This window comes from Takifugu flavidus, chromosome 1 (genome assembly GCF_003711565.1).
Source record: "Takifugu flavidus isolate HTHZ2018 chromosome 1, ASM371156v2, whole genome shotgun sequence".
NCBI lineage: Eukaryota > Metazoa > Chordata > Actinopteri > Tetraodontiformes > Tetraodontidae > Takifugu > Takifugu flavidus.
In genome coordinates this window covers 10,135,422-10,160,990 of record NC_079520.1, presented here as the reverse complement: position 1 = coordinate 10,160,990, position 25,569 = coordinate 10,135,422, and the positions used below count along the sequence as shown (strand labels likewise).

The 25,569-nt window shown below is 46.8% G+C and overlaps 1 protein-coding gene across 2 annotated transcripts in view; it reads left to right on the top strand.

Moving 5' to 3' along the window:
* The first annotated feature begins 2,674 nt into the window (after positions 1-2,674).
* LOC130514982 (FERM, ARHGEF and pleckstrin domain-containing protein 1-like) overlaps positions 2,675-25,569 on the top strand; it is a 33,574-nt gene continuing 10,679 nt past the window's right edge. The window contains exons 1-13 of one of the 2 annotated variants that reach the window (XM_057015055.1): positions 2,675-2,933; positions 5,395-5,588; positions 20,272-20,376; positions 20,456-20,498; positions 20,625-20,703; positions 21,400-21,497; positions 22,472-22,586; positions 23,448-23,595; positions 23,698-23,793; positions 23,863-24,026; positions 24,143-24,211; positions 24,289-24,361; positions 25,119-25,323. In XM_057015055.1, the coding sequence (XP_056871035.1) occupies positions 5,409-5,588; positions 20,272-20,376; positions 20,456-20,498; positions 20,625-20,703; positions 21,400-21,497; positions 22,472-22,586; positions 23,448-23,595; positions 23,698-23,793; positions 23,863-24,026; positions 24,143-24,211; positions 24,289-24,361; positions 25,119-25,323 (1,375 nt within the window). In that variant the 5' untranslated portion in view covers positions 2,675-2,933; positions 5,395-5,408. The remainder of the gene's footprint in view (positions 2,934-5,394; positions 5,589-20,271; positions 20,377-20,455; positions 20,499-20,624; positions 20,704-21,399; positions 21,498-22,471; positions 22,587-23,447; positions 23,596-23,697; positions 23,794-23,862; positions 24,027-24,142; positions 24,212-24,288; positions 24,362-25,118; positions 25,324-25,569) is intronic. The other variant, XM_057014985.1, reaches the window with a different exon arrangement.

Here is a 25,569-nt window from a genome sequence, read left to right as displayed (position 1 = left end):
GTGTGTTGTGTGTGGTGTCTGTGTGTGTATGTGTGTGTGCGCGTGTCTGTGTGTGTGTGTGTGTCTGTGTCTGTGTGTGGTGTGTGTGGTGTTGTGTGTGGTGTGTGTCCGTGTGTGTCTGTGTGTGTATGTGTGTGTGTCTGTGTGTGTGTGTCTGTGTGTGTGTGTCTGTGTGTGTGTGTGTGTGTGTGTGTGTGTGTGTGTGTCCGTGTGTGTGATACTAATTACAAGGATTTATTCAGCAGATGAAGGATTTGGTGTTCTCCTCCTCAAAAGACAATAAAATAGTCCAGATTTGTTTAGGTTCGGTGGTAAACAGAGAGCAGCTCCACTGTTGAAGGTATGGACACAGAAATGTGGTGTCAGTAAACGCAACGTAACGTGGTCCCTGTTTAAAACAATATTTAACAGTAGAGGTTTTGTCTTTGTACCTTTCAGCATGTCGATGTGCTTCCTTCCCTCAGGGAGACTTTAGTTCCTTTTCCTTTTACTCTGGTTGGTTTGCCCAACAGTCTTTATTTGAACCTGCGTAGATCCACCTGAGGTCATCACTGTTCCAAAACTACCAACATAAACTACAGGCCAACATGATGAACCTCCTGAATGTGAAGTCATCTTCTGCAGACACAGGTAAAACTCATCTAGGACTGAATGGACTCTAAGGATCCCTGTGGGACCCTGCTGTGTCCTCAAGGGATATTCCAGCCCAAAATAATAACCTATCATCGAGGCGTGGCAGTTGTTTGAGTCCAGTGGGACCTGACCCCAGCTGTGTCCAGGTGTGGTGGCTTCTGGCTAAAAATGGTGTCCACATGGTCTCCACCCTTGGCCAAACTGGACTGAGTGCGACAGGAACTTCTCCGGTATGATTGACTCAGCTGGATCAAACGAACACCTATTGTGGCTCTACAGATGTGTTTCAATACTCTGTGTGACCAGTGTGAAGTTGACCAGTTACGTAATTAACGTAAACAATTATGTAACTAGAACCAAGATCATTAAATCCGTGGCACCAGCTCTTGATTGCTTACATAACTAAGCCACAGCAGCATTGTTTCTTCCCTGTTTTCGCCCTGTAGCTGCAGCCCTCCCTGGTTTTTCATGCTCTTGCTGACATGTTCATCTTTGCCTCGGTTCCAAATCGGGGTCTCTGGAGAGACCACGAAGCTGCCAAGACTCCAAGTGTGATTTCTCCACATTCACTCCCACAGTGCTGAGGCGTAGGAGATGTCTCTTCCCGCCAGTGAGCTGGTGGGCGAGCGTGAGAGATTCCAGTTCCAATGATTTCCTTGTCTTTTATCGCACATCCATGCACGCAGTTATAGACCTGCACGGACGAAGGAGTGAGGCGGAGGCCTCAGCCAAAGCCTCGGGCCACTACAGGAGCGAAGACACCCGGAACACAAGGAACACACATTTACAAATCATGGGAAATCAGCAACATGGGAGACGCTTCAGTGTGAAATCAGAAGGGGGGCAGAGGTGGCGCCGGGCCCCAAAATCCAATTTTTTCTTTGCCTCTGTGTCACAGGCAGAAATCAATAGGCTTGTTAGTAAAAACAGATCTATGAAGCTCTGCGTGTGATTGCTTTATGAGGCCGTGCAACACAAAGATACATGCAGGTCAATGCATGCCATCAAAGATATCACTGCAAGAGGCTAAACATTCATAAAGACGTGAGTCTATGTGTAGTTCTGTATTTAGGTTATGCCGATGTCATTATTACTGATCCCAGTTATGGAGCCACTCCTCAGCTGATCAGCATTAGATAGATTTTGTTGGCTTTTTTTCTTTTTCTTTTCATTTGCTGAGTTGCGTGGAAGATTCTGGAGCCTCTCCCAGCAAAGGAAATAGTAGTAGCAGTAGTTGTTGGCTTTTAGTCTGGTTAATTAATTTGGCTGAGATATCATCAGTTTCCTTTTTCCTAATCAGAACATTATGAATCATGAGAGAAGAAATTTCAGCACACCCTAATAACATCATAATACTTTTAAAATGTATTGTTCTTTCGTGTTTTTTTTTTCTTTTTTCTTTTTAACTTAACCTGTGGGGCTCTGACAGCCTGTCACTCTTTAGCGTAGGTTATAAGCGCCCTCTAGTGGATATTATATAAACTGCACAGATTAACTCGAAACGTGGGAGTCGAATGAATCTGGACACACTGGTTCCACTGGTTCGATAAAATGTAATGTAATGTAATTGGTTTTTGGAGGGAGCCGACTTTTATCCAATCCTCAATTAAAACCGAAAAATAATCAAGGGCCCCACAAGATGAAACGACAGAATTCTTAACCCTTTGCCTGAAATGTGGTTTAAGTACAGTTTCACTTCCTTATATAAATAAATAAGAACAAAAGTAATTTTTCATTATTGGCAGTCAGCCTAAAAACCAATTAGGTACTTTTCAGTTCATGTGGCACTCTTTTTTTTGCCTTTATTTAAATTATCATTTTAAAACTTGTGCTTTTATTGTCTTTTTTACCTTATTCTTTCTGTGGTCCATTTTGCTATGTTGTTTAGTGAAAGATTGTTACTTTTAATGAGTTTTCTTTTCTTTTCTAAAGAACTATAGGGCTTTTTAAATTGGTTGTTGTTCGATCAATGACCTCTAGATGTCAGTGTTTCTCCGTTTGTGGGCACTGTAAGGAGGTGGAGGTGCAGCAGCGCCTCCTTCATTGTCTGAATCAGGGCACCGGGAGTGGATCCACCGCTCTCCTCTCTGTAATCCCGTCTTCTTCTCTCCCCCTACCCGGCTCACTCGCTCAGTCGTCGGCCATGGCGAGCACGGAAAGCCTCCTCTCCGGTTCCAGCCTCATGTAAAAACTCCAGTCAGGATTCTCTACGGTCATCGGCGCTTCTGGTGGATTTTAAAATCTCTTTTCCACGTTTGGAAACACGTCCGTGTGAATACGCGTGCATATCTGGAGAAGGGGTAAGTGCCCTCTCTCCCTCTCTCTGCTCTCTTAAGGGAAGTGATTCAACTTGTTAGAGGAGATTAGGGTTAAGTCATCGGAGATCTTTGCCGCGTTGGTCTGTGATCCTCTGGATCTAAAACTGCAATAACGTGCGGAAAATGCCCAGTTTTGTTGGTCATGCAACACGGCTTCCATCGCGCACGTCCACTTTTTCTCGCACTGACGCGTGCAGGCGCCGCAGTCGCTTTGGCGGCTGCATCGATTTTCGTGATCAAATCTTGCACCGAGGGATTGGGGGGGTATTTTCTGCCTGCCAGTTAGTTTGCGTGGGTTTGCACTTGTCAGTCCAGGTTGTGCGTGGACGACACGGTGTGTCCTGCGGGATTACAGCACCCTGCTCCAATAACCCACATGAAATGATTGGTGCGAACGCACCGGCACGGCTGCGAGAGGTGGGTCTGCATGGAGGTAAAGACCTCACCTTCCTCCACCGCCCTCTCACTTATCATTCCGCCCGTTTGCAGACCGGGTCGGGTTGCAACATGCACGGATCCTGTTCGAGCTTTCCAACGAAACACATGTCACCGCGTCCCAAATCCAACTTAAAGTGACTCATGCAATGGCTGCCCCACCCAGGTATCAGTGTCTGCTGGGAAACTGGAAAATTCAGTTTTTTGTTTGTTTTTTCTTTAAAAAAATAAAATTCCTGTCTTGTTCTGGGGCCACCTGGCTGGAACAGCCCCGGCCGGTGGCCATTCAGCTGTCCCTAAGAGATTCCAGCTGTGCCGTGTTGGAGCGGCAGGCCTGTGTGCCCCAGCACACAGAGGAGCCTCTGTTAGGGCCCCAGAGAGTCACTGCTCCATCTTACACCCTGGTGGGGAATTTCAAGCAAACAGGTTGAAAGGAAGGGTGACTTACTGGGAGCCGGCTGGTGGTGCACACTGGGCCACTGTGTCAGACCCTTGACTCTGGAACAGGAGACCAGCTATAAAACTGGGGGCTGCTTTTGGTTTGTTTGTCTGACCCATAAATGATCCTGCTGCTCGTTGGCTGAAACAATCGGCGTCTCACCGTCCTGGGTTTCACTGCTGCCTTGTTTGAAGAGGGTCTGGTTACCTGACACCAATGTGCAAGTCCAGAGCTGCAAATTTACAGACTGAGCAGAAATCCGGGCTGTGAAGTGATGATCGGATGTCACGATTTGAAATGAATAAATCCCATCAGCCAGAGAGAGCCTGTTCATCTGTAAACGCTCCCCTGGTGCTCACACTTGTGGGGAAATCTAAGAGTAAGAAAGATGACTCTTCTCGTTCAAACCCATTTGGCAGTGTGGATGTCTGGGAAGGCGTCCATAAAAGTCCAAGTTGCTCTGTAATGGCTGGTAACCTCTCCTCTTCAAGAGTTTTACCCTCTTGTGGTGTGCCACAGGGCTCCGCTCATGGCTCTGTCATTTTTTTGGGGTGAAATATTGTCGTGGGCGAGAGGTAGGAACAGGTCCGCTGTCCATCAGAGGACACGCGTCCCAATCATCCACACACTCACACATCCAGCAGCAGTTGAGAGTCTGTAATCAAGCTGATGTGCATGTTTCCGGTTGTGTTTATGGAAAACACACACTGGTTATGGAGGTCATGCAAACTCCACCCAGATAGACCTGAGCTGGTCTCAAAACCTCTTCTGTTTGGGAATAGATTTCATGATTTTAAGGTCAGTCGCCCTTTTCTTCCGTGTTGCTGAACTTGATACCATAATCAATAATAAAAGTGAGGCTGCGACTAAATGAAATGAGTCACCGGGGACAGATCGGAGTATATGCACTGTCCTTGGCCTTTTGGGGCTGCACACTCGGCTGGATTACATTATCCACTCCTGCTGAAATACCTTATTCAGCTCTCAGCTTCCTCCTGCCAGCAGGCTTTCACCTCTGCAGCAGCTGAGCAATTTCCCACTGGCCCCAGCGCTCCCATGAACCTCCCAGTGAGGACTCGGAGTGACATCAGCGCGCTGGAATGAGGCTGGCAACGAGACGTCATACCTGAGTGGATGAGTGAGGGGGCTGTCTAGACTGAAATGTGCTCCTGATGTGGGACAGGAGTGATCTAAGATGTCCCCTCTGGTCTCCTCAGTCCTGCAACTAACATTCAGGCACTTTCTCTGCCCCATGACCATGAATCAATACTGTGGTTCGTTGATTAGTTGATTATTTATTCATTTATTTGTGCCTTAATGAGTTGTTGGTCAGGAGAAATGTTGCATTTGTCATCTGAAGTCATGAATATCTTTGCACTTTTTTTCTAAGTTTGTGATACTTCTTCCTAGTTTTGTATGCAAAGTGATTAAACTGATATAATAAACTCACACTCATCCATTGTGTCACTTCTTTTCCTTGCTTCCGATAATCAGTTGTCACATTTGGCTACTAATTGTCTTCTAATTGGCTAAAGTCGCCCTGACATTCCTCTCTCGGCACCCCCGCAGCGTCGCTGTTCATCATGGCAGAACCGGACCCAGAGCCAATTGCCTTCGGAGCGGGGCAGCGTCTCGGAGCGCCGGAGACTCTTGGCATCAGCACACTGGACCCCGCGCACCGGCCGCCAGCCATGCCCCCTGGTCGGCACGTCACCGTCAGGGTCCGCATGTTGGACGACACAGAGGAGCTCTTTGACGTCTCGGTGAGTGTTGGGAGGCTGCTCGCCTTTCTGGACGGGAATGCTAATGTCAGACTGGGGCTCTTCATTACTGCAGACAGCTAAGAAGCGTTTCCCAGCTTTATCATAGCAGCACCGGCAGCAGTCTGCTAACAGGTTGGCATGGCAACTGCGTGATGTTGAGCTGTTGAATCCATGGATGAAACTGGGCTATTTCATTTTAATTTTTGCCCTGTTAGTGTTTTGGCTGCTAATTGTGGAGGTCGGTTCTCACTGCTTCTGTTCTGGTTCTGTCCCGGGGGTTCTGATCATTTTTTTTCCAGAGTCCCCGACCCCTCCTCCTCCACCTCCTCCTCCTCCTCCTCCGCTTCTTCTTCAGTTTTACTGATGACGTTGGAGAAGCCTCATGCTGTGTGAAATCAAAGTAATAAGCTTTTATTATGAATGAAAAGAGCTGCTCCATTCACACAGGATTTAGGGGATTAACTCTCCCAGAGATGCGTATTTAAACATTCTAATAGGGAGCCTAAATTTAGATCCCGCAGTGGGGGATCTAAACTGCACGTTTGATTCGATATTAGAAAACAAAGACAGTAAATCTTCCTAAATTAACATATATTGACTTAAAAGCATCTGAAAGACTGCCTGATTTGTGTGTTTCCTCTTATACTGACAGACAGGAGACATTAGTCACTCACAGGCCTCACAAACAGTTCTGGATGGGCAATAATGCAGGACATGGTTGCTTTATAATGGCTTTTCATCGGCTTTAGGCCATTGTTTAGTGTTGAACACAACTCTCTATCAACCAATCAAAAGCAAACTTGTATTCCCTTGAACAAACACACGTGCTTAACATGCCTTTGAAATAAGAAATGGAATTGTTTTCCTTGCGTATTTGTGCATTTATTTGGGTCCTAAGTTCCCATAACTTCACTCTTGTGGGCTCAGGACAACCCAAAGAGCAGATGTGGGCCCAGAGGCCGTAAACCCCCCAGGTCTATGTTAAACCAATAGCAACAGGGCAGGGCAGTCTAGCCACACCCAGAGACGCCGCGGCCACTTCTGTATTCATGATACCGGCATGTTCTGCAAGAATTCTCCTAAAGTGGTCAGAACCTGTTTGTTTTGAGGAGCAGGAAGCACAAGGAGACAGTGAAAGCTTCTGCAGTGCTGTCCTGCTGCTTGTTTTCAAGTGATGCATTTCCTAGTTTGAGGACCTGTGAGACCACTCTCGCCACCCTTGTGGCGTTCGCATGTCTGAGCGGACTCCGTTTGAGGTCCAAGAGCTGCGTGTCACATGCTGACGGAGTCCGTGGGATTTTCTCCGAATCGGTCCCGGTAAGGTGACGGCAGGGCCATGATGTAGTTGGGCTGCGAGGTAACGTCAGCTACAAGCAGCTTTCGTCACCGCAGCTGCTCAGGAGAGGATAACAAAAGGCCCGTGCCAACAGAAAGCTTTATTCCTGCCCAATTTAGCACTCGCGTTATATCCTTTATCTCCACCCGGTGCTGGAGATAAAAATCTCTGTGGGCTCAGTGCTGATTTTTGCCTGAAGGTGTCCAAGAGGCGTGTTTTCCACACTCACCGACTGTTATAGTTTCAATGTGGAACATCATAATACTTGTAAAATGTTTTTTTTTTTTTAAAAGCCCTTTATGTAGGAGGCAGGAAGTTCTTGTCGTCCGTGTTGGGTTGATGAAGTCACAGACAGATGCTGAGGTGGGATCCGTTAAGGCTATTTAAATGTGGTGTCTGCGTTGGCTCACGTCACTGCTAACTTTTTCTCATTTGCACGAGTTACCCTCGTAATCCTCTTCCTTTCACACACACACTTCCCCCCACCCCCCCATTCCGTGCTCCCATCTCCCCAGATCTCGCTGACATTAATGGGCTGCAGCAGCGGCAGAGCGAGATAAGCGAGCCGCCTAACAACATGCTTGTCAGACACTTAGTTTCTTTTATTTTGGCAGTAACGGGATGACACATTGTTCCAGATGTGGCTGGTGGTTTCAGCAGTTCTGAAGCGGCTCGAGGCAGGACCGTGTCTCCCCATCAGACCTGTGTAATATCACCCTGTAAGTGAAACTGAAAGCTCGCATTCCTCGTATTCAGAGGGGTAAATTTCCACCTCAGCGGGCGGAATATCAGATGGTTGAGAAACAAAAAGTGGCCTTGGAGCCATCTCGTGGGTAGCGTACCACGCTGTGGCCCACTTAAAACCCTGGCTGTGAACACGTTTGTGTTGATGCTCATGGCAAACCTTGATGACTGCAGACTTGCACTGGTTCCAAAGCATCACTCGGGCCAAAATAACTGGTCTGGCTGCGCTTCCTCACTGCCATTGAGATGATTTTCCCTTCCGTCCAGTCGTTTCATACGCAGTTCAGCAGGGCAGCAAATCCAGACTGTACCCTGGCATCTGTGCTGCGATCTGCCAGCCTCTGTGCTGATGTTTTGACGCTCATATTTGCCGATGGCTGGTTGAAGAGCTGCAGAAGTTGCCTGTGGTCGTGGCCCGGATTCAGGGGTTCAAAGGAGGGGGATGGGCTAATGAAGGCAGGGGAGGGAGGAAAGCCATTCCTCCTCATTCCTTTGAACAGAGAGAACGTTCCGGCTCCATTTGCAAAACTCACTTCTACTGAACTCTGATTTCTCCTCCACTTCTTGAGGTGTAATGAGCCGAAGGCTGCAGTCGTCTCTCTCTTGTACATCATACTGGGGTTAGGGCCTCGCTCTTTACAGGCCTTCCATGCAGAGGAAAATCTTCCACTCGTTAATTAGAGAAGCCTTCATCTCTTGGCATTTTCACTGGCTTTTCCAGATGAGATTTATTCCCAGCACACAATCCCGAAGGTGCACGTGAATGCAGAGAAGTACAGGTAAAATGTACTCTTAACCACAGCATTCCACACAAAAGACCTCCACAGCTGTTTGAGGATAAACATTGGCTAGCAAGGATCCTTAAGAATCATTTATGTCATTTATGTTTTTGCCATGGCAACTGCTGCCGGGAATGTTTTCTCGTAAACCGTCTTAAAGTGGTAGAGGAGCTTTTAGTCTCAACCGATCACTCGCTTCTCTGAAGAACTGAAATTCACTTATTTGACCCTGTTGTAGCCAATCTGCTCTCTGTCTTTTTGTGCTCCGTGTCACAAAAAGAAGCCGCCGCTCAGTCTCGCCTCCGAGCAGTTTGTTAAACCCGTTAAAAACTCTGAGCTGCCGCGGCGACACGGTCTGCTTCCCCAGCCGCGCCTCGCCGCGCCCCGCCTCGGGGAGAGAGAACCGACAGGAGTTGGTGGTTGGATGATTTTGGTGCGCAAGGACGATTTGGCACCGATACACGTTGAAGAGTCGTGATTGGCTGAACAAGAACGCAAACAGGATTTGATTGGCAGTGAGGGAGACGGCGGCAGCAGTGGGGGAGACCTACGGCATCAGGAACGGCTCTCTCCTGGATTTTTCCATCACATCACGTACAAAAAAAGATGAAGTGTGCCCTGTAAAGCGAATGCAGGCGGTCAATTTAAATGTGTCTATTTTCTGTTGGGGTCATGTGACCATGGCCTCTTACATCAAGTTTGTCTTTCCAGAGAAGGTGAATAAAAAGATTGTTAGAAAGGTGACGTGTAGCTGTTCAGTACCTGTGATTTTTTTATCTCCTGACTGTGGAAGGAATCCACACCTCTGATGCTCACCGTCGACTCCGCTAACGTGTCATATTTGCTCAGCATGGGGGAGCCTTAAAATAGAACTGTTTATTGTTTGTGTTTTAGAGACAGCGCTCCCAGTAGGATGGGCCTCGTCCCTTTTAATCTGTTATTCTCTCTGTTATTCTCCCCGGCTTCCTGCCAGGAAATGAAATCATTTGCCATTTATCATCCCGCACGAAAATCACCTCCTCTGTGCAACCCCTGCGACCTTGGAGCTCCAGGATGTCCTCTGTCTCCGAGGCACTTTGGATGCTCTTACAAGGATTTGCCTCTTGAGCTTATATACTGTCAGCTGAGAAAGGCCACGCGGAATCTGCCGGGCTATGTGCAGGTTGCCATGGCTACGCTTAGAGGTGGATGAGGAGCGTGCGAGCCCTGCCTTCCATTCATGTATCTTCCAGGCGGAGAGGGTGGGGGCTCTCCCTTCAAAGAGTAACGGGAATAATGTAAATTTACTTTCATTGGCAGCACGTACGTTTGCATTTGTTGACATCTTTCCAGCAGCGCGCACGACGCCTTTGTGCTCTCTGACGTCTTGAATTAAAATATGAGCCACAATATGTTCTCGGGGATTATTGGGCCCTCACGGTCTCGCTGCTTATTGACCCAGTTTTTCTAAAAGATGGCATAATGTTTGGGGCTGGAAAAGATTTGGGGGGAGGGGGCATTTATATCCCCTGTGTCACCACAAAAATATAGCAAATGTCAAGGCAGCCCTGGCACACATGGTGATGTTGCGCTGAATTTTCTTCTCTCATGACCTCTGAACTGTGGGTTGCTTTTAGTCCATGGCATGAAATCAAAATCCCACCGTGGAATGGGTGGGGGTGGGGGGGGTTACATTCCCACACATGTCCTTCCTCCCTCATATCCTAAAATTTAAGTGGGTCACTGAGGATGAGGAGCAGCAGTGTATAACCGGTGGATGTGGCAAATCACAAATGAACTGTAAACAGCCTTTTTAATTGTTGAACTAAAATTTATTGAATTAAATATCATTTTATCTGTTATCTCGCTGTGTTATATGGCAGGACTGCCTGTGTATGAGGAACCGTCTGGTTACAATAGATCTGCTGACCATCAGACCTACTTTCCACCCAAACACTTAAATATGGCAAATTAAAATAAAATAAGGATTCTCAAGGGTACCTACAGCAACTGTTGGGGAACAAAGTGCATCCATATGTTGGGTAAAGTTATGTAAAGCCATGCTATTAGGACACTAATTCAAACTCTTTTTTTTTGATATGCTGTATCAGATGCACACCTGAGCAGCTGACCTCTCTGAGCGTCTCTACCTTCATCACACCACCTCATCATTTTCTTAAACTCTCGAGCTGATGCTGTCGCTCAGCTGAGCCCGTCGCCTGTTTTATTCATGCTGTGCCTGAAACGACAAACCGGTTCTGCTGATCGGTTTCCCATCTGCTGTTGGAGTCAAGTTTGACATCTTTATGTTGCGCTGCCTCCTATACTGTGCACAGGTGCTTTGGGAAAACTGATGCTGTGTGTTATAATAAGCCTTGTTCCTATGGTAACCACAAGGGATCTGTTGTTGAAGATTGTGGTTTGTTTGGTCCAGGCGGCACCAAAATTGACTCATCCCCCTGCCTCGTGCCAGCGTTTGCCTGTGTCAATTCAGGGAGTGGCGACGAGACGAGGCGAACGCAAACAGAACCCGTGATCTCTGCACGGGGGTTCTGATGACAGACGGGTGATGCTCGCTCCCCCGACTCAAGATCGGCACAGATGCGTTATTATCCCGCCGAATGGCGCCCTTTGATGACGACATCTTGAGCATTTCATTCAGCTCTTGGAGTGCGTGGCACCATCGGGGGAGTCACACATCACAGGACGTGATGGGTGTGGTGGCGGCGCTGCTCCCCGCCAGCCTTTGCTCGCTGTCTCTGTGATGTGCTCCCAGTTTTAAATAAAAAGCGAAACCCTCGCAGGAAGCAGCTTCACCGCGGCAGCTTGAGCGCCGCTCTTCAATGAATTATGAATTTTCATTGAGATTCAGTGGGATAATTAACATGTCAGACGGACCAGCGATGAGATATCAGGTGATTTACCCTCGTCCTGTGGTGCCTTATATTACCAAACATGGTCCCCCACCACACACAACCACACACACACGCCTGCACCATCTTATCAGTCCGGAAGATGTATCCCTAAACCCAGTCTGCGGCTTCTTTTTCATTCTTTTTAATTGCTAATTAAAAATTAGAAAATGTTGCTTTTTCCTTGCTGACTGTACTGGATGGAAATGTATCGGAATTCCTCTCGGCCGGACCCAAGCTGCTTCCTCCCACTGCTGCCTGGCTGTAATTGAATTTGGGGTCTCCAGAGCTGATGGAGGAGACATGTGGGAGGGCGAGTAAAGATGGAGGGAGGAGAAGAAGTGGGGGTCGCTGCGCACGAGCCTCCTGGATACGTATCGACTGACAACGCGCTCCTCTCTGGCCCTCAGTTTTAAAGAGGGATTTGTTGCAGAGGATCCCGTGGAGGATTCCAAACCGCAGGATTCCAGGCAACGATACAATGAATCTCTTTGTGGGTTTTGACCCAAGTTCATTTTTTTGTTTGGGCTCCTTCAGGCTTTAGTGTGGTCATTCAAACATCCCACTCTTTATTGATAAGTGATGTGCGGGTGATCAGCGGTAAATGACGCTCTGTCAAGTGGGGCCAGTGTGCGAGCATCCCATAATAGAAATCAAAGCATCCTCCCGACGGGGGATGGGTGCGCTGAACATTTCAGATCCTGTAGTCAGATGGATGGACAGTATGAGCCTGCTGTCACAGTCTGAATCAACTCTCCCCTGCTGAGTTTGCTGCAGAGGCGGAAAATGTGAGAAGAGTCCTGTCATTTTCTACCACCGGCCACGGGCTCAGAGGGGTCATTTCCTCACAGGATTATAAATATGTAAGTTTGTTGTTATTCCCAACACTTCATCAGTTTATACGACCAAGAGTTCAGAATGGCAGCAACAGCTGAACCTTAATGTGACGAGCTCTCAGTCAATTTAAAGGGTATCTTTAATTGTTTCCAGTTATTCTCTTAATCTTGTCCCTCCAGATTTGCCGTCTAGGTTGTTTTTGGTGATGTTGTTTGTATGGAGACATGAGTCTTGTGGATTTGATGTGACTCGGGCTTTATTTAATTGGAGTCCATTACAGGCTAATGTCGCCTGCATGCTTCCTCACAATAGCCGAGTTGACCTTTAAACAGTGAGGCAGCATGGGAAACATTTAGCTTAACGGACAAATATGGCCAGTGACACTCGAGCCACTGTCTTGCACACAACCCCAACCCCCCCCCCCCAATCTGGCCAGACGTTATCCTTCTGTTTTAAATGAGATTATCAGTAGCCTGAAGGTTGCTGTCACAATGGCGGCACAGTTTGGCAGATTTTTGAATGAACGGATTATTATTTATTACCACTCATCCTATTTATCTTCCAGCATCTAAGACTCAGAACTGTATCCTCAGACAACAGCATCATTTCTGTTGCTCTGCTTTAGGTCGCGTGTTTAAAAAGTGAGACAGAACTGTGGAACAGGAAGAAAGCAGAGCTGACGAGCTGACCTGAGACAAACCCCAGCGCTGCATTCCAGTTCCCAGGGCCCAGGCGGCACTTTAAAGCTCTGTCTCACACAAACACTCAAGTCCTCATCTATTGTTTATGGGATGCTAAATTAGTCAGTGATGTTTTATAGAACTTTTAAACTCAGACACTCTAAAGCACGATTCCAGCGATCCATTTCTGGGACCAGATTTGTGTTATTACACATTTATATAACAGTTATACATTAAATATGTCCCCGCGTCTTTGAGAAGTCAGGACCGACTCTATTTAAGCTTCTATAAACTGTGGTTGTGGAGAGAGTAATTGTATTACATGATGGTAATTAGCATGTATAAAAAGAGCTCCGAGCTTCTAAAAGTAGAGCCTCAACATGCAGCATCAGGCTTCAAATGTTTGAAGATAATTACTGTTTTAACCACACACGCACGCACGCACGCACGCACGCACGCACGCACGCACGCACGCACGCACGCACACTTGTCTGGTTCCTTTTCTGTTAGAATCTTTTTTTATGTGACTCTCCTGATGTGTGAGGTCCTGCTGGACTGGCTTGCCTCAACCTCAAATGTGACTTTTCACCTAATGAGAAGAGTAACTCAGGTGATTGGGGTATAAGAATAAGATTGGGCTGGGCTTTGAGGTTTGAATTCACACCCGGGTCAGATTTTCTTTTCAGGTTATTACCCCAGAACTCCACCTTGTTTTTTTGATGTCGGCCTCTTTCCACCAAACTAATTTTCTTGCCACAGGCGGCACCACTTAAATCAAAGTGTCCTCTGTGGGGCCACCTGATGCTCCACTGACATCTGGTTGGTGCAGTAACAACTGGCAAATGGCATGTTTGTCGTTTGGGGCAGCTAAACGACATAATCTGATTATGTATGAATGAACCTTAAATGAGGTGCTGGTTGTGTTGTGTTGTGTACCTTTTAAGCACAACTGTTTAAATGCATTGATTACTTGAACCTCCTGACACGCTAACAGGATTTGAGAGGATCAAATGTTTTTGTGATGTGTTGTTCTACACATTCAGGTCCATAGAGTGAAATTATCTAGATTACGGTAATAAACCTGCTGATCAATCCCAGTTTCCATCAGACAAAAATAGATCCAAATGTTGGGAGGGATGTCATGTTCAACCGAACAATCTGCTCTGTCATAATCTGCCGTAATGTAGCCTACTCTCTGTTTATATACTGCAGGCTGAGCTCATGTAAGTGTTCTCTTAGAGAAATATGCAAGAACCTTACATGGCAAAAGAACAGTTTGGGTTGGTGGCATTAAGAGATAAGAATGCAGACTGCAGGAGTTAGATATCTGTCTCGCCATTTCATTACAAGTGTGTCAAAGAACTTACGGAAGCTGCTGCACATAAATGGATTCTACTGGGGACACAGACAGCTTTTAAATAAAGAAAAAGTATTCAGAGAGAGATCCTGCAAAAGCAAAGGATTCATCTTATTACATGGAGGGGGACCTGTGACTGCTTTGATAGCCATGTTGGCCTTCGTAGCTACCCCCATTTGTGGTGATATCGGTGCCCATGAACATAAATTATATGGTTATGCAGTTCTGCATGCTCACGCATAGACAAGTTCAACTTCTCTTGTGTTGCTTGTGTCTGCTACCTAATTAGCATTGTTATTGTTGCCTCGTTAGCATTGAGACAAGCTTGAAGGGACCCTAAAATGTCCCCATGTGCTTTATTTGTAAGTGTGTGCCAATATTTCTGTATGTCTCGCCATCCACTGCATCTGTGGCAGCATTTTGCAAGATACACAAATTAAAATCGACACTTTTTATAGCTGCAACATCGCTAGCTTCTTATTTTGGTATCTGGGAGTGCTTTCTCTGCTGCTGACCTTAATCCTAGGTTGGTACGGTGCTCTTCTGCTTACATCTGCGTGCCCTAAAGACAACTTTATCCTGACAGCAGGAATCTTAATACACCTTCACATTGACCACATGACGGCTGAAGGATCCATCGCTAATTCTTGCAAAATCCTAAATACAGTATACAGTTAAAAGGATGGTCGTGATTATTGGTTTTGGTCTTATTCGTGTGAGTTTTTAACAGAGTGCAGGTTGTCAGGTCATAACATTTATCAGCAGCAGTAGCGCCTCTTCAACGCAGGGCAGAGGGCCTCTGGATTTGCTGCTCTGAAGGCTAAGCAGTTTAAGGTTAATCTTCAGCGGGCTGATTGATTGGCCTCACCAGTAGAGCAGCATGTGCAGCTGTCATTATTTATTACCGGTGGAGATTGTGGCTGAAGGAACAACCAGCGCATTCCTCTGGAGACCTTCCTGGTTGAGCTCTGGAAAGAATCTTTTAAGATTCCCCTTGATCTCCTCCTCCTTGCAGTGTGTCCCATTGGGGAAAAACCCAGCCGTGGTGTGGAGCAGAAATATGTTGCCGTCCTACATTACCATGATTGATTTGGAGAAGAGAGCAAGGTCGGCCTTTTCTGGAAAAAGACCGTTTTAGTGTTAACTCCAGTCAATAATACTCTATTCAGTTCCACCTCTCTCCAACTTATTATTTCTATTTTCAAATGAAAGAAATCTGGCATCTTTTCCCCCAGATGCATCACACCTTTAGCTTCAGTCACCAGCAGAATGTTGGGTGCACCTCCGGTGTGAACTCCTGCGTACGGCTGCAGACGTCCCACATCAAAAATAGACTGGCCGTGCATTCTTTTTGGAGGAGAGGGCTGCGTGGGCACTGAAATGTGGGGCAGCCGAAATGTGCAGGTGCACCTGGAGCAAATTTTGGGTTGTGGTAAGATTTTATGTATTAAATTTACAAGTTAGAACATTGATCGTGCTGAAGATACAATTCTGATAAGGGTTAATCCATATATTTACATCACAATATAAATATAGACATTTCTATTTTCAACCTTTTTATTTTTTCAGAATTGAATCGCCCCATGATGACACATTGATATCATACAAAGTGTCAGGTGTAATCATAAAATCCCAGCCTTCAGACTCGCCTAGCTGCACGACCTCATCGATAGTCTTATTGATCAAGTGTTCCATACTGAGATCATCCGCACTGAAGGTCACCTTGTGACACAGCAATAAAATTCACCTCCCTGTCATTTCTATACTCGTACGTACATGGGAACCCCGGCTGCGTCTCTCTCGGACCTAATGGGAGTTGTCTCTCTCAGGGAATCTCTTAATTAACCTATTGACGGCTTTCAGAGGTACAGCGTTCTACAGTTTTCAGGGCTAGCTGAAGCGACTCGCTGTCTGCCAGGTTCCGCAGGTGGGTTCCTCTTCAGAGAGTTCAACCTGAACCAAGCATCTCCTTGTCTACTGTGCAGAACCTTATCTGAAAAGAGATAATATTTGAAATGATTTGCAGTAAATGTCAGGTTACCTGATGTTATTAGCATGTATCTGTCCTGCTCATCAGTGCTGCAGCTTTGCCGTATATTAATAGCACTGTAGAATGTTTTCTTCAGCTCCTAAGTCTGCTCCTTTGTTGCTGAACTAAATGTGGAATTTCTGCCTAATGTGAAGTGACGCCCCCCCCCCCCCCATCCCGAGTGACAGTAATCCCCGGCTCTGGAACTGGGTGCTACTGGAAGAAAACCAGCGTGGGTTTAGAACTTGACATGCTCTGAGAAGGTTTTAATTCGATAAATCAGACAGTAGCTGGTGTTTTGGGTAGTTGTAGCTGCCCTAAAATGCACTTTTGTCTCTTCTTATTTGAGTCAGGCACGATGGGATTTTGTGGCTCATAAAAAACTGACATATTTGTGGAGTACAGCGGAGCAGGCTGCCATTGATCTCTGCAGCTCTGTGGTGTCTGAACCAACAATGGAGACCCAAGATTCCTTTCTCCTCCTCTGAATACTGAGCCTTACGTATTCAGCAGCACAGCGGTCATCACAGGACACCTAATTATTCTTTATGCAAAATCAATATGGTCTTAGCAACCCAGACGGTAGCAGAGCGCAGCAGGCAGCGGGCGCGGGGAGAATGTCTTCACGGAGGAGGGGGAGGGAATCTACCTCCCTCTCAACCTTTTGAATTCCAGTGAACGTTATTTCATGGTTGTCCTCTGGAGCCCTGGAGACTCTCGGATTTGACAGAATCACTCTGACAGCGGTTTTCAACCCCCCCACACGCACACTCACTTTTCCTTTTGTTTCATTTCATCTGTGGATGGGCAGATTTGGGAAGGCGCTGATACTTTTGGGAAATGGCATCGGGCTGTGTTGGCTGCAGACCCGGGGCGTTGCTCGGTGAACCTTAGGTGTGCTGAAGTCACGCCCTGCTTCTGGCTATGCAGTCGCCCTCGTGGACGCAGTGCAGCAAACCTATGCATGGTCACACATCCATATTTGCTGAGAGGGTGTGCAGGTAATCTGGCAGGATTATCAGCAGGTCTGCCTCCTTCCCCTCCCCTCCCCTCTCCTCTCCTCCCTCTGTCATCTTCCCGCTGTAGCCGAGTCACCCTGGGAACCTCTGCAGCACCACGTCTGAATCTCAATGAGCTCTGGCGGTCGGCCCCCTCTGTGGTGTCCTATCCCCTTCTTAAAGCGCTCAGCATAAACCTGCTGGTTCCAGCATGCTTTCACACCACCAGCGTGAGCAAAGAGGCGCACGCCTGCATTGTCTGGTGCTTAATTGCCTCGGCTTTTTAAACTGTCCTTGTGTGTGGGAGAACACGCGTGAGCCGTGCAGTCAGCCCACACGTGTTGCTGGCCACAGCGCTTGGTGGAATGTGCTGCATCGGCACATTAGGTCGGTATTATCAGAAGAACACGGGAAATAGACAAATGCAAATATGACCTTTTCTGCAGCTTCACCTACTTATTCGCTTGATAAATGGTGCTCTTTCATCTCTGACCTCAGTCGGCTTCCTGCCGTGTGACTGAATGTCAAGGCCGTAAAGCCCCCTGCTGTGAGGTGACTCCTCCATTATTCTTCAAGGTGGGACTGAACCAACAGGGGGGCTAGTGGATCAAGATGAGTCCCTGAATTCGGGAATGGACCGGAGTCATATTTTCCAAAAGTGCAATAACGTCTAGTTAACCATCAACTGGCCTTCCTCCGTGCTGGTGACGCTCTGATGCCCAAGCATCTCTGATTCCCTTTGTTCCTCCTGCCACTCCAGAGCCTGAGGCCTTCGGCAGTCTGTTTACCACACATGGACTCCGCGCTCCCTCAGGAAAGGTTGGATGAAATTTATTCCGCGTAATGGCAAGTGAAGCTGGCCCTACGAAGGAGGAGGTCGAGGGAATACATCTGACCTTTCTTAGGTTATTTCCTTTGCTGACAGGAGCTTACTAGCGAGAGGCGGGGGATGGTGAGGTGGCCTGCCCCCGAATGGAAACCCGAGCAGACGTGTGTGTAGACGTCCCTGTCAACTTTATTTAGCCTCCATGTGTCAGCCGGTGTGTGCAGAGGTCAATGGGGCGATGCAAACATGGTCGTGCTCATACACATGTAAGCAGCAGTGGCGTATGTTCTAAAGCAATGAACCCAGACTGCCCCCCTCCCCACTGGTTGTCTGACCTAGAGCCAAACACGCATGGTTGCATCCATAAATTACTTGTTCTGTAAATTATCTGCAGTGGTTTTTTTTTTTTTTTTTGGTCGGGGAGGGGGGCTGCAGCACATCGGTGCAACCTATTGAGGCAAGATGATTTTCAGGGTTGTGGGATATGAGGATCTGGCCCGGGTCCTCAGAGATCCTGTCATGGCACAGCAGTTCAGCAAATTAAACCGCATGCAGCTAAAGTTGGAGCTGATGCAGCGCCAACTGACGCTGCTTGTCTACGTGGATCTCAGCGCGTCATTAAGGACAGGGATCTCATTGTGCCGGCTGCAGCAGTGTCAAATGGCAGCGTCATAACTCCCATCTGCAACAGCTGCATTTAATCAAGTGGCGTCTGGCCCCAATCAGCCTCCGCCTTACCCATCTCTGCCTGACTCGTGGTCACTTCACCGTGACAGCAGAATTAGTCTGGATATGACAGAGTTCCAGTGAATCAGAAGACACCGTTTTGTCTGCTAGCTGCAGCCGTCTGTGAGGAAACGCTGGCTTATTCGTCCCTCCGGGGCTCTCGTAGAGTCCCTCGCTGGTGCCATCTGCATATGGAAACAGCTGGTCTTCGGTGAAGCACCCCCTCAGCCTGCAGAGAGACGGTGGCGTTGCACGCAAGCAGGACTAGGCATGAGGGTTGGAGCCTCACTTGGGAAGGATTATGGGTAGTGAATGTGTAAACCCTCTCACTAATCTGTCCGAGCTTAGGTTTTTACTTTCTAGGCATTAATGGGAACACAGAAAGTTTCATTCTTTGCCTTCGCAACACTGCGTGCTGTAGATTTTGAAGATTTAAAGGCACCCCCCCAACTTTGGCAAATGAAGAGAGGATTTCAGTTGAGTGTCTTAGCACCTCCCTGTCCTTTTGTGCAAAGAAATCAAGGAGAACCTGCTTCGCAGAAACATAATCAGAGGCCGGCTGTGGATCATTATTCCAGCCGGGGCGACTCCAACTATAAACACATTGTGTAACACATTATGGTGCAAACCAGTCACGAGGAAGGAGCCAGACAGAAAGGCCTGGCGGGGGTCGTTGTCTCTGGACATTAATAGCTGAGGAACGGAAAATCGCTAACATTTATTACATCTATCTCGTATTTTGGCCTGAATGTGTTTGCATCCTTTTTTAGTGGTAGTTGTGTCACAAAACATGCGTTTGGCTTATTATTACCTTAATAATGAGGAGCATAAACAATGTGACCTGCTGTGATGGATTTATTTCACTCAAATGAAGAAATTGGCTGTTTCTTCACGCGTCTGCAAATTTGTACATCGCATGAGGTGATTTTTGACTCAATACCTCCTGAGAGCATTTGCTAACAAATTAAATCTTTTCTATGTCCCCTGGTGTGTTTTGCCCGTTGAATTTCGGCATTTCTGCAATTGCTGCATCAACTCGGATACTGTTAAGTAACGATTCATCCCTCATTCAGTTATTGTGTTGCCACTCTTGGAGCTCGTCACATTGACCGTCTTTGGTGAAGCCTGGCTTTGAAATTTGTACTGAATGATGTCATAGTCTGGTTCTGGGAGACCCAGAGCTGTGACACCGTCATCAGTGACAGTCGTGACTGAATGACCGGGTTGCGTTCTGTTTCGCTCAGGCAACAAGCTCAGACAGGCCGAGAAACGAGGGCTCTTTTGTTTGTTGCTGCTCCTTTCTGTCCCCGTCTTACGCCCGGGTCTCCTGAGGGTCAGATGTCCTTTGTTTTTAATAAAATGTGAATGTCAGGCAGGTCGTGTTGCCGGGACAGAAACGGATACTGTGCACCGTCAGAAAACCCGAGATGGCAGTTGTCCCAGCTAGATTCCTTTGTCACTGTTTTTCCTCTGTTCACAGCAAAAAGCCTCGGGCAAGGTGCTGTTGGACCTGGTGTGCTCCCACATGAACCTCATCGAGGGGGACTACTTTGGCCTGGAGTTTCAGAACCATCAAAAGATAATAGTGAGATAAAGGAGGAGAAAACCACCTCAGAATCAATGAAAAATAAGTTCAAACCCCTCCTGTGTTTTTTCCCCCACAGGTTTGGTTGGACCACATCAAGCCCATAATCAAACAGCTCAGACGTAAGTACAGCAGCACAGTCACCGTCAAAAATGAGCCCTCAAGAAAAGCAACTAGAAATTGTATATGTTATGCATATTTGCACTTATTTATTTGTTATAAAATGTCTGCTGCTGTTTACGTTACAGGGCCCAAGCACACAATCCTGAGGTTTGCCGTCAAGTTCTTCCCCCCAGATCACGCTCAGCTCCTGGAGGAGTTAACCAGGTGAGCTCCGAGCGTCTCAGGATGTCGGTGACCGTGTACATGGCACCAACCTATTGTAAAAGCATGAATGAAACATGTGCTTTTAAAAGATTGATGGGCTCCTCAGCTGCACACTCTACATGCCGTTTTTCTGATTTAGCTCTCTGCAGATTGGCAAGGAGCTAAAGACAGATTTCTCTGCTCTCGCTTTCTCATTTCCCTTTTTTGTAACGGCTGGTTTTGTGCACTTTTTGTCCTGCTGGAGACCTAAGAGCTGATTGCTTTGTTAATCCAGAATTGGTAATATTTAATCAAACCATTTCAACTGAAATATCCAGGGCACAGTGGACACACTTTAACTTTGTTATATGTACACAGTTTGAATGTTTTGTCTGCTTTGGCCAGTGGGGCTTAATTCAGATAAAGTAGGGCTAAAACACTTTTTTCCGTTATGAGCGTGGGAACATTGTTCTGTATTCACTGACTCCGCTGTGCAATGCTGAGCTGATCACAGCAGGATTTCCCTCATTAAAGGGTTTTTCTTAGCTTATCATTGCCTAAAAGAGAGAATGTGACACTGGGGTAACTTGCATGTGTTGTCTCCTGTAAAATTCTCACTCTTAAAATGGCTCTTCTGGTCCCATATCTCCTTTTTTGTCCCTCCAGCATAAAAACATCCTTGTTGACTCTCAGAAAATGGTTTGTGTTTGTGCACAGGTACCTGTTTGCCCTCCAGATCAAACAGGATATTTCCTCTGGACGTCTGACTTGTAATGACACCAGTGCGGCGCTGATGGTCTCCCATATTGTCCAGTGTGAGTACCTCAGAGGTGTTTTCTCATTCGGCTCCAGAGACCACAGAGTTGACCGGCGAGATTACCGTTTCCCTCACACACAGTTCATCAGCAAACATTGTCATGTGACGCAGTATCGCCTCACGTATTGATTATCTGTGTGTTGCTACGGTCCACAATGTTGCGTCACTCCTGCAGAACAACCGCTGCACATGGAATAACCTATCCTGTGTCTAAGGAATACTATACAGCTGCAACAACCACATGTAGAAATAGGTAGCAGATGCGAACTTGGTGTGCTAGTTCCAGGTAGCGCTGCTATCTTCTGTCAGTCTTACCATACCTGCAAGATGGCAAGTCTAAACTGTGCTGTGTTTAGTAGACCACTGGAAGTCGGAATTAAAATGGAACAGATGGGGCGTGGTGCATTTATGTGCTGTGCTCAGGGTGAGAAAGTTGGGATTTACCGTAGGTGGAATAAAGCGATTCCAAAATGTCTGCCTGCATAAGATGCAGTGCAGCAGGTGGCGGTGCCCATGTGACTAACACCACACCAGTGGTGGTGTTCAGATATCCTTGGGCCATATTTATGATTATAGACTGAAACAAAGGATGACAAAAAGGGCTTGATGAGAATTAAATTGAAAGACAAAACTGAACAGCAGAGCTTCCACTTGCTGACATAAATAAGACATTACATCTGTCTGGGTCTGGTCACATTTCTGTGACTGATGGCGTGTGATGTTGTGTTGTGTTGTGTTGTTTTCCACCTGTTGTGCGCATAGCTACACACATATTATCACAACTCTTGTCCTCCTCTCAGCTGTTCCGCTGCCGACGTTTGCTGGGGCAACAAGAGTGGATTTTTCTGTTGGTTGCTGAGTGTTCTGCTAACTCTTCATCTAAAGAAAAAACTCTACGCACCCCTTTTGCCCCTGGAAACGGTCAATTTTCTTTATTTTGGTGTGAAATAATAACTTTATTTCTGTTTACAGCTGAGATTGGGGATTTTGAAGAGAGTAAGTGCCGGTCACACCTACTCAACAACAACTACATCCCAGATCAGATGCCTTTGATTGACAAGATAATGGATTTTCACTCAAGGCACATGTGAGTTTCTTGAAGCGTTGTCAAGCTTGAAAAAGGCTTTTATTTAATGCAGGCTCACATTTCTTTGAGGTCATTGAAGCAGAATATATTTATTCCCATAAACAGGAGAGTTGTTTCATTTTATTTTATGAATAACACAGCTGGAAAATTAACCCTTAAATGAAAGGGTTTCATTTGTTATTTTAAAAAAAATGTTAGCACAAAAACACCTGAGAAATCCTCCAACAGACCGAGCGCTGACTTGCAGCTGCAGTTGTCTGCTCGGATAATGAATTATAAACTCTCCTGCCTTCGCACGCCTGCTGCAAGACTCTGAGTGAAATGAAGCACGTTATTAAACTTTTATCTTTGGCGACTGCTCTTCCATTGATTGAACATGCTGCCCCACGCTGCTGTGTAGGGAAAAGTCATGATCGCTGCCCAAATTTGAAAACAAGCTAAACAAGCTAATCCCATCACCTCAGAGATGCACAGCCTTGAGGCTACGACATGCTGAGTTCAATCTGTTGTTAAGTACCACACACAGAAACTGGGAAGGATTATCGGTAATATGAATTAGAGAAGTTAGTCAGTGCTGGCTGCTCCTCCCAAACCTTCAACCGCTGCCGCGAAACCTCCGATAAACATTCAAAAACACGTTCCGGCTCAGACTCGGTCTTTCACCTCAATTAGTAAGAAGCTCAGCTGGATGATAAGCCAGGATTTATTATGTCTTTTAAAAAATAAAAGCAGTGAGAGGTTAATGAATGCGACAGGTTACGCTCACTGATTCAGAGTGTTAAAGCCTGGAAACGGGATTAGCATTTTTTTATTTGCAGGTATGGCTTAACCACTCTTTGGCTGCTGTTTTTGTGTCGCCAGAGGCCAAACACCAGCAGAATCGGACTATCAGCTGCTCGAAGTTGCACGCAGGTTGGAGATGTATGGGATTCGCCTCCATCCGGCCAAGGATCGGGAGGGGACGCGGCTCAGCCTGACTGTGGCGCACACGGGCGTTCTAGTATTTCAGGTCAGTCGTGAGGGTCTGGAGGTCATTACCGAACACACACGTTTGGTGGAATGAGTGCAATGTGCTGTATCATCGAAAAATAACCATTTTAAATCGCCGCAGGGTCACACAAAGATTAACTCCTTCAACTGGGCGAAAGTGCGTAAGCTGAGCTTCAAGAGAAAACGCTTCCTCATCAAGCTGCGGCCTGATTTGAACGTGAGCCCCCAGAACCTCGTGGTAAATGCAGAATGCGTTTGCTTTTTCTGAGGGTTTTGTCTCCTGCAGAGTTCATATCAAGACACGCTGGAGTTTTTGATGGCCAGCAGAGACTGCTGTAAGGTCTTCTGGAAGATCTGTGTGGAATATCACGCCTTCTTTCGCCTCTATGAGGAACCAAAGCGCAAGCCTAAACCCGTGCTCTTCACGCGAGGCTCTTCCTTCAGGTTCAGGTAGAGAGCGTTTCCCCAGTAAAGCTGCTCTGTCAGGAGTCTTCCCAGTACTTAACAGCCTACCCCAGCCTTCCCAGAATAGCTCATTATGATCCGCCCTCTACTTCTCCCCGCAGCGGCCGCACGCAGAAGCAGGTGATTGACTACGTGAAGGAGTCTGAGTTCAAAAAAATCCCCTTTGAAAGGTAAAAGCAGTAGTTTGATACTTTAGGTAAGATTGTTCAGCCTGTCTGACACTGACAGTCAACACTGGGTCTGACAGGAAACACAGCCGGGTCCAGTTTAACAGCCGTCTCTCGCCATTGCCTTCTCCACGCCATCGTGTGCCAACAGAAGTGAGTTGCTCTGGTTTTGGTGCATCTGTGGTTTATTTAAATCTGAAAAATTCAGACCGTGTTGATCACCGGGGGACGTTTCTCTGCAGCTTTGCAGCAGTGTACAGAGGCGTTGGGGGCGTCTATTCAAACCCAGCTCCATCTCAGTTCTCCACACACCTTTTTCATTCGACTCCAGGAGCTCTGAGACTAAAGACGAATGTGAAAAAGACACGAAATAACCGATTGTTAAATAAATTATAGGATGAAATTGTCACTGGAGCAGCTAATTTTAAGGCATCATAATAGACTCTGAGAATGTTGCAAGTGAGTTCTGTTTGTTTTCAGTGATGTTTTTTGGACAGAGAAATACCACTTTTATCATCATGTGGGCGAGTGGAAAAGAACAGAATGTTTTTGTCTGGGTAAACTCGTCCTTTAAAATCCCCATTATGGTCATAAAATGGTGCTTCACTTTATACATACTGTACGTAGTTCTCTTGTTTCACATCAACATTTTCTCTAGTTATACTTTAACGTTTCTTTAATTTATCCCAGTTGTGACATTTGGGCACCATGTTTACTGCAGGAATAACACATGCAGAGTCACAGAGGGATAGCACAGATACTTCTGTTCACCTCCACTTTGTTCTGCAGCTTTGTTCTTTAACCCTCACTTAAATATAGTGCACACGTCACATCGACATGTGTGTGTTGTGTACTGTGATCAGCAATCACACCAGTTCTATTAACAACTCTTCTGGTGTCTTTCTGTCAGACTGGTGCTCCTGGTGTTGATTCGCCTCCTCTGCGGCACTGGAAGGAGTCTGCGTTGGTGAGTGCGGACCCCTCTTCATCGCGGACCGCTAGGGCGAGCCCCCTGCACCAGACAAACGGCCACGATGACAGAACGGGCTCTGTGTCCAGGATGGACGGGAAAAGGGGCTCGGCGCGGCAGACCCACCTAGAACACCAGAGCACAGGTCCAGCATCTTTGGCGTCCACATTCAACAGCTCTTACGTTGACTACGGTGATGTCAGTGTTGAATATAACGCAGGTCAGGACCGGCCCGGCAGATTTAACCACAGTTACAGGGAGCAGGTGGTACGTTGGTCTGGTTCTGACAGCGTGGGTAGGATACGGCCCTCATCTCAGCATTTATCCAACGTGACCAGCGAGTTAGAAGACTCTCCATCGTATCAAAGTCCTGTCCAGTCCAATATCGCTG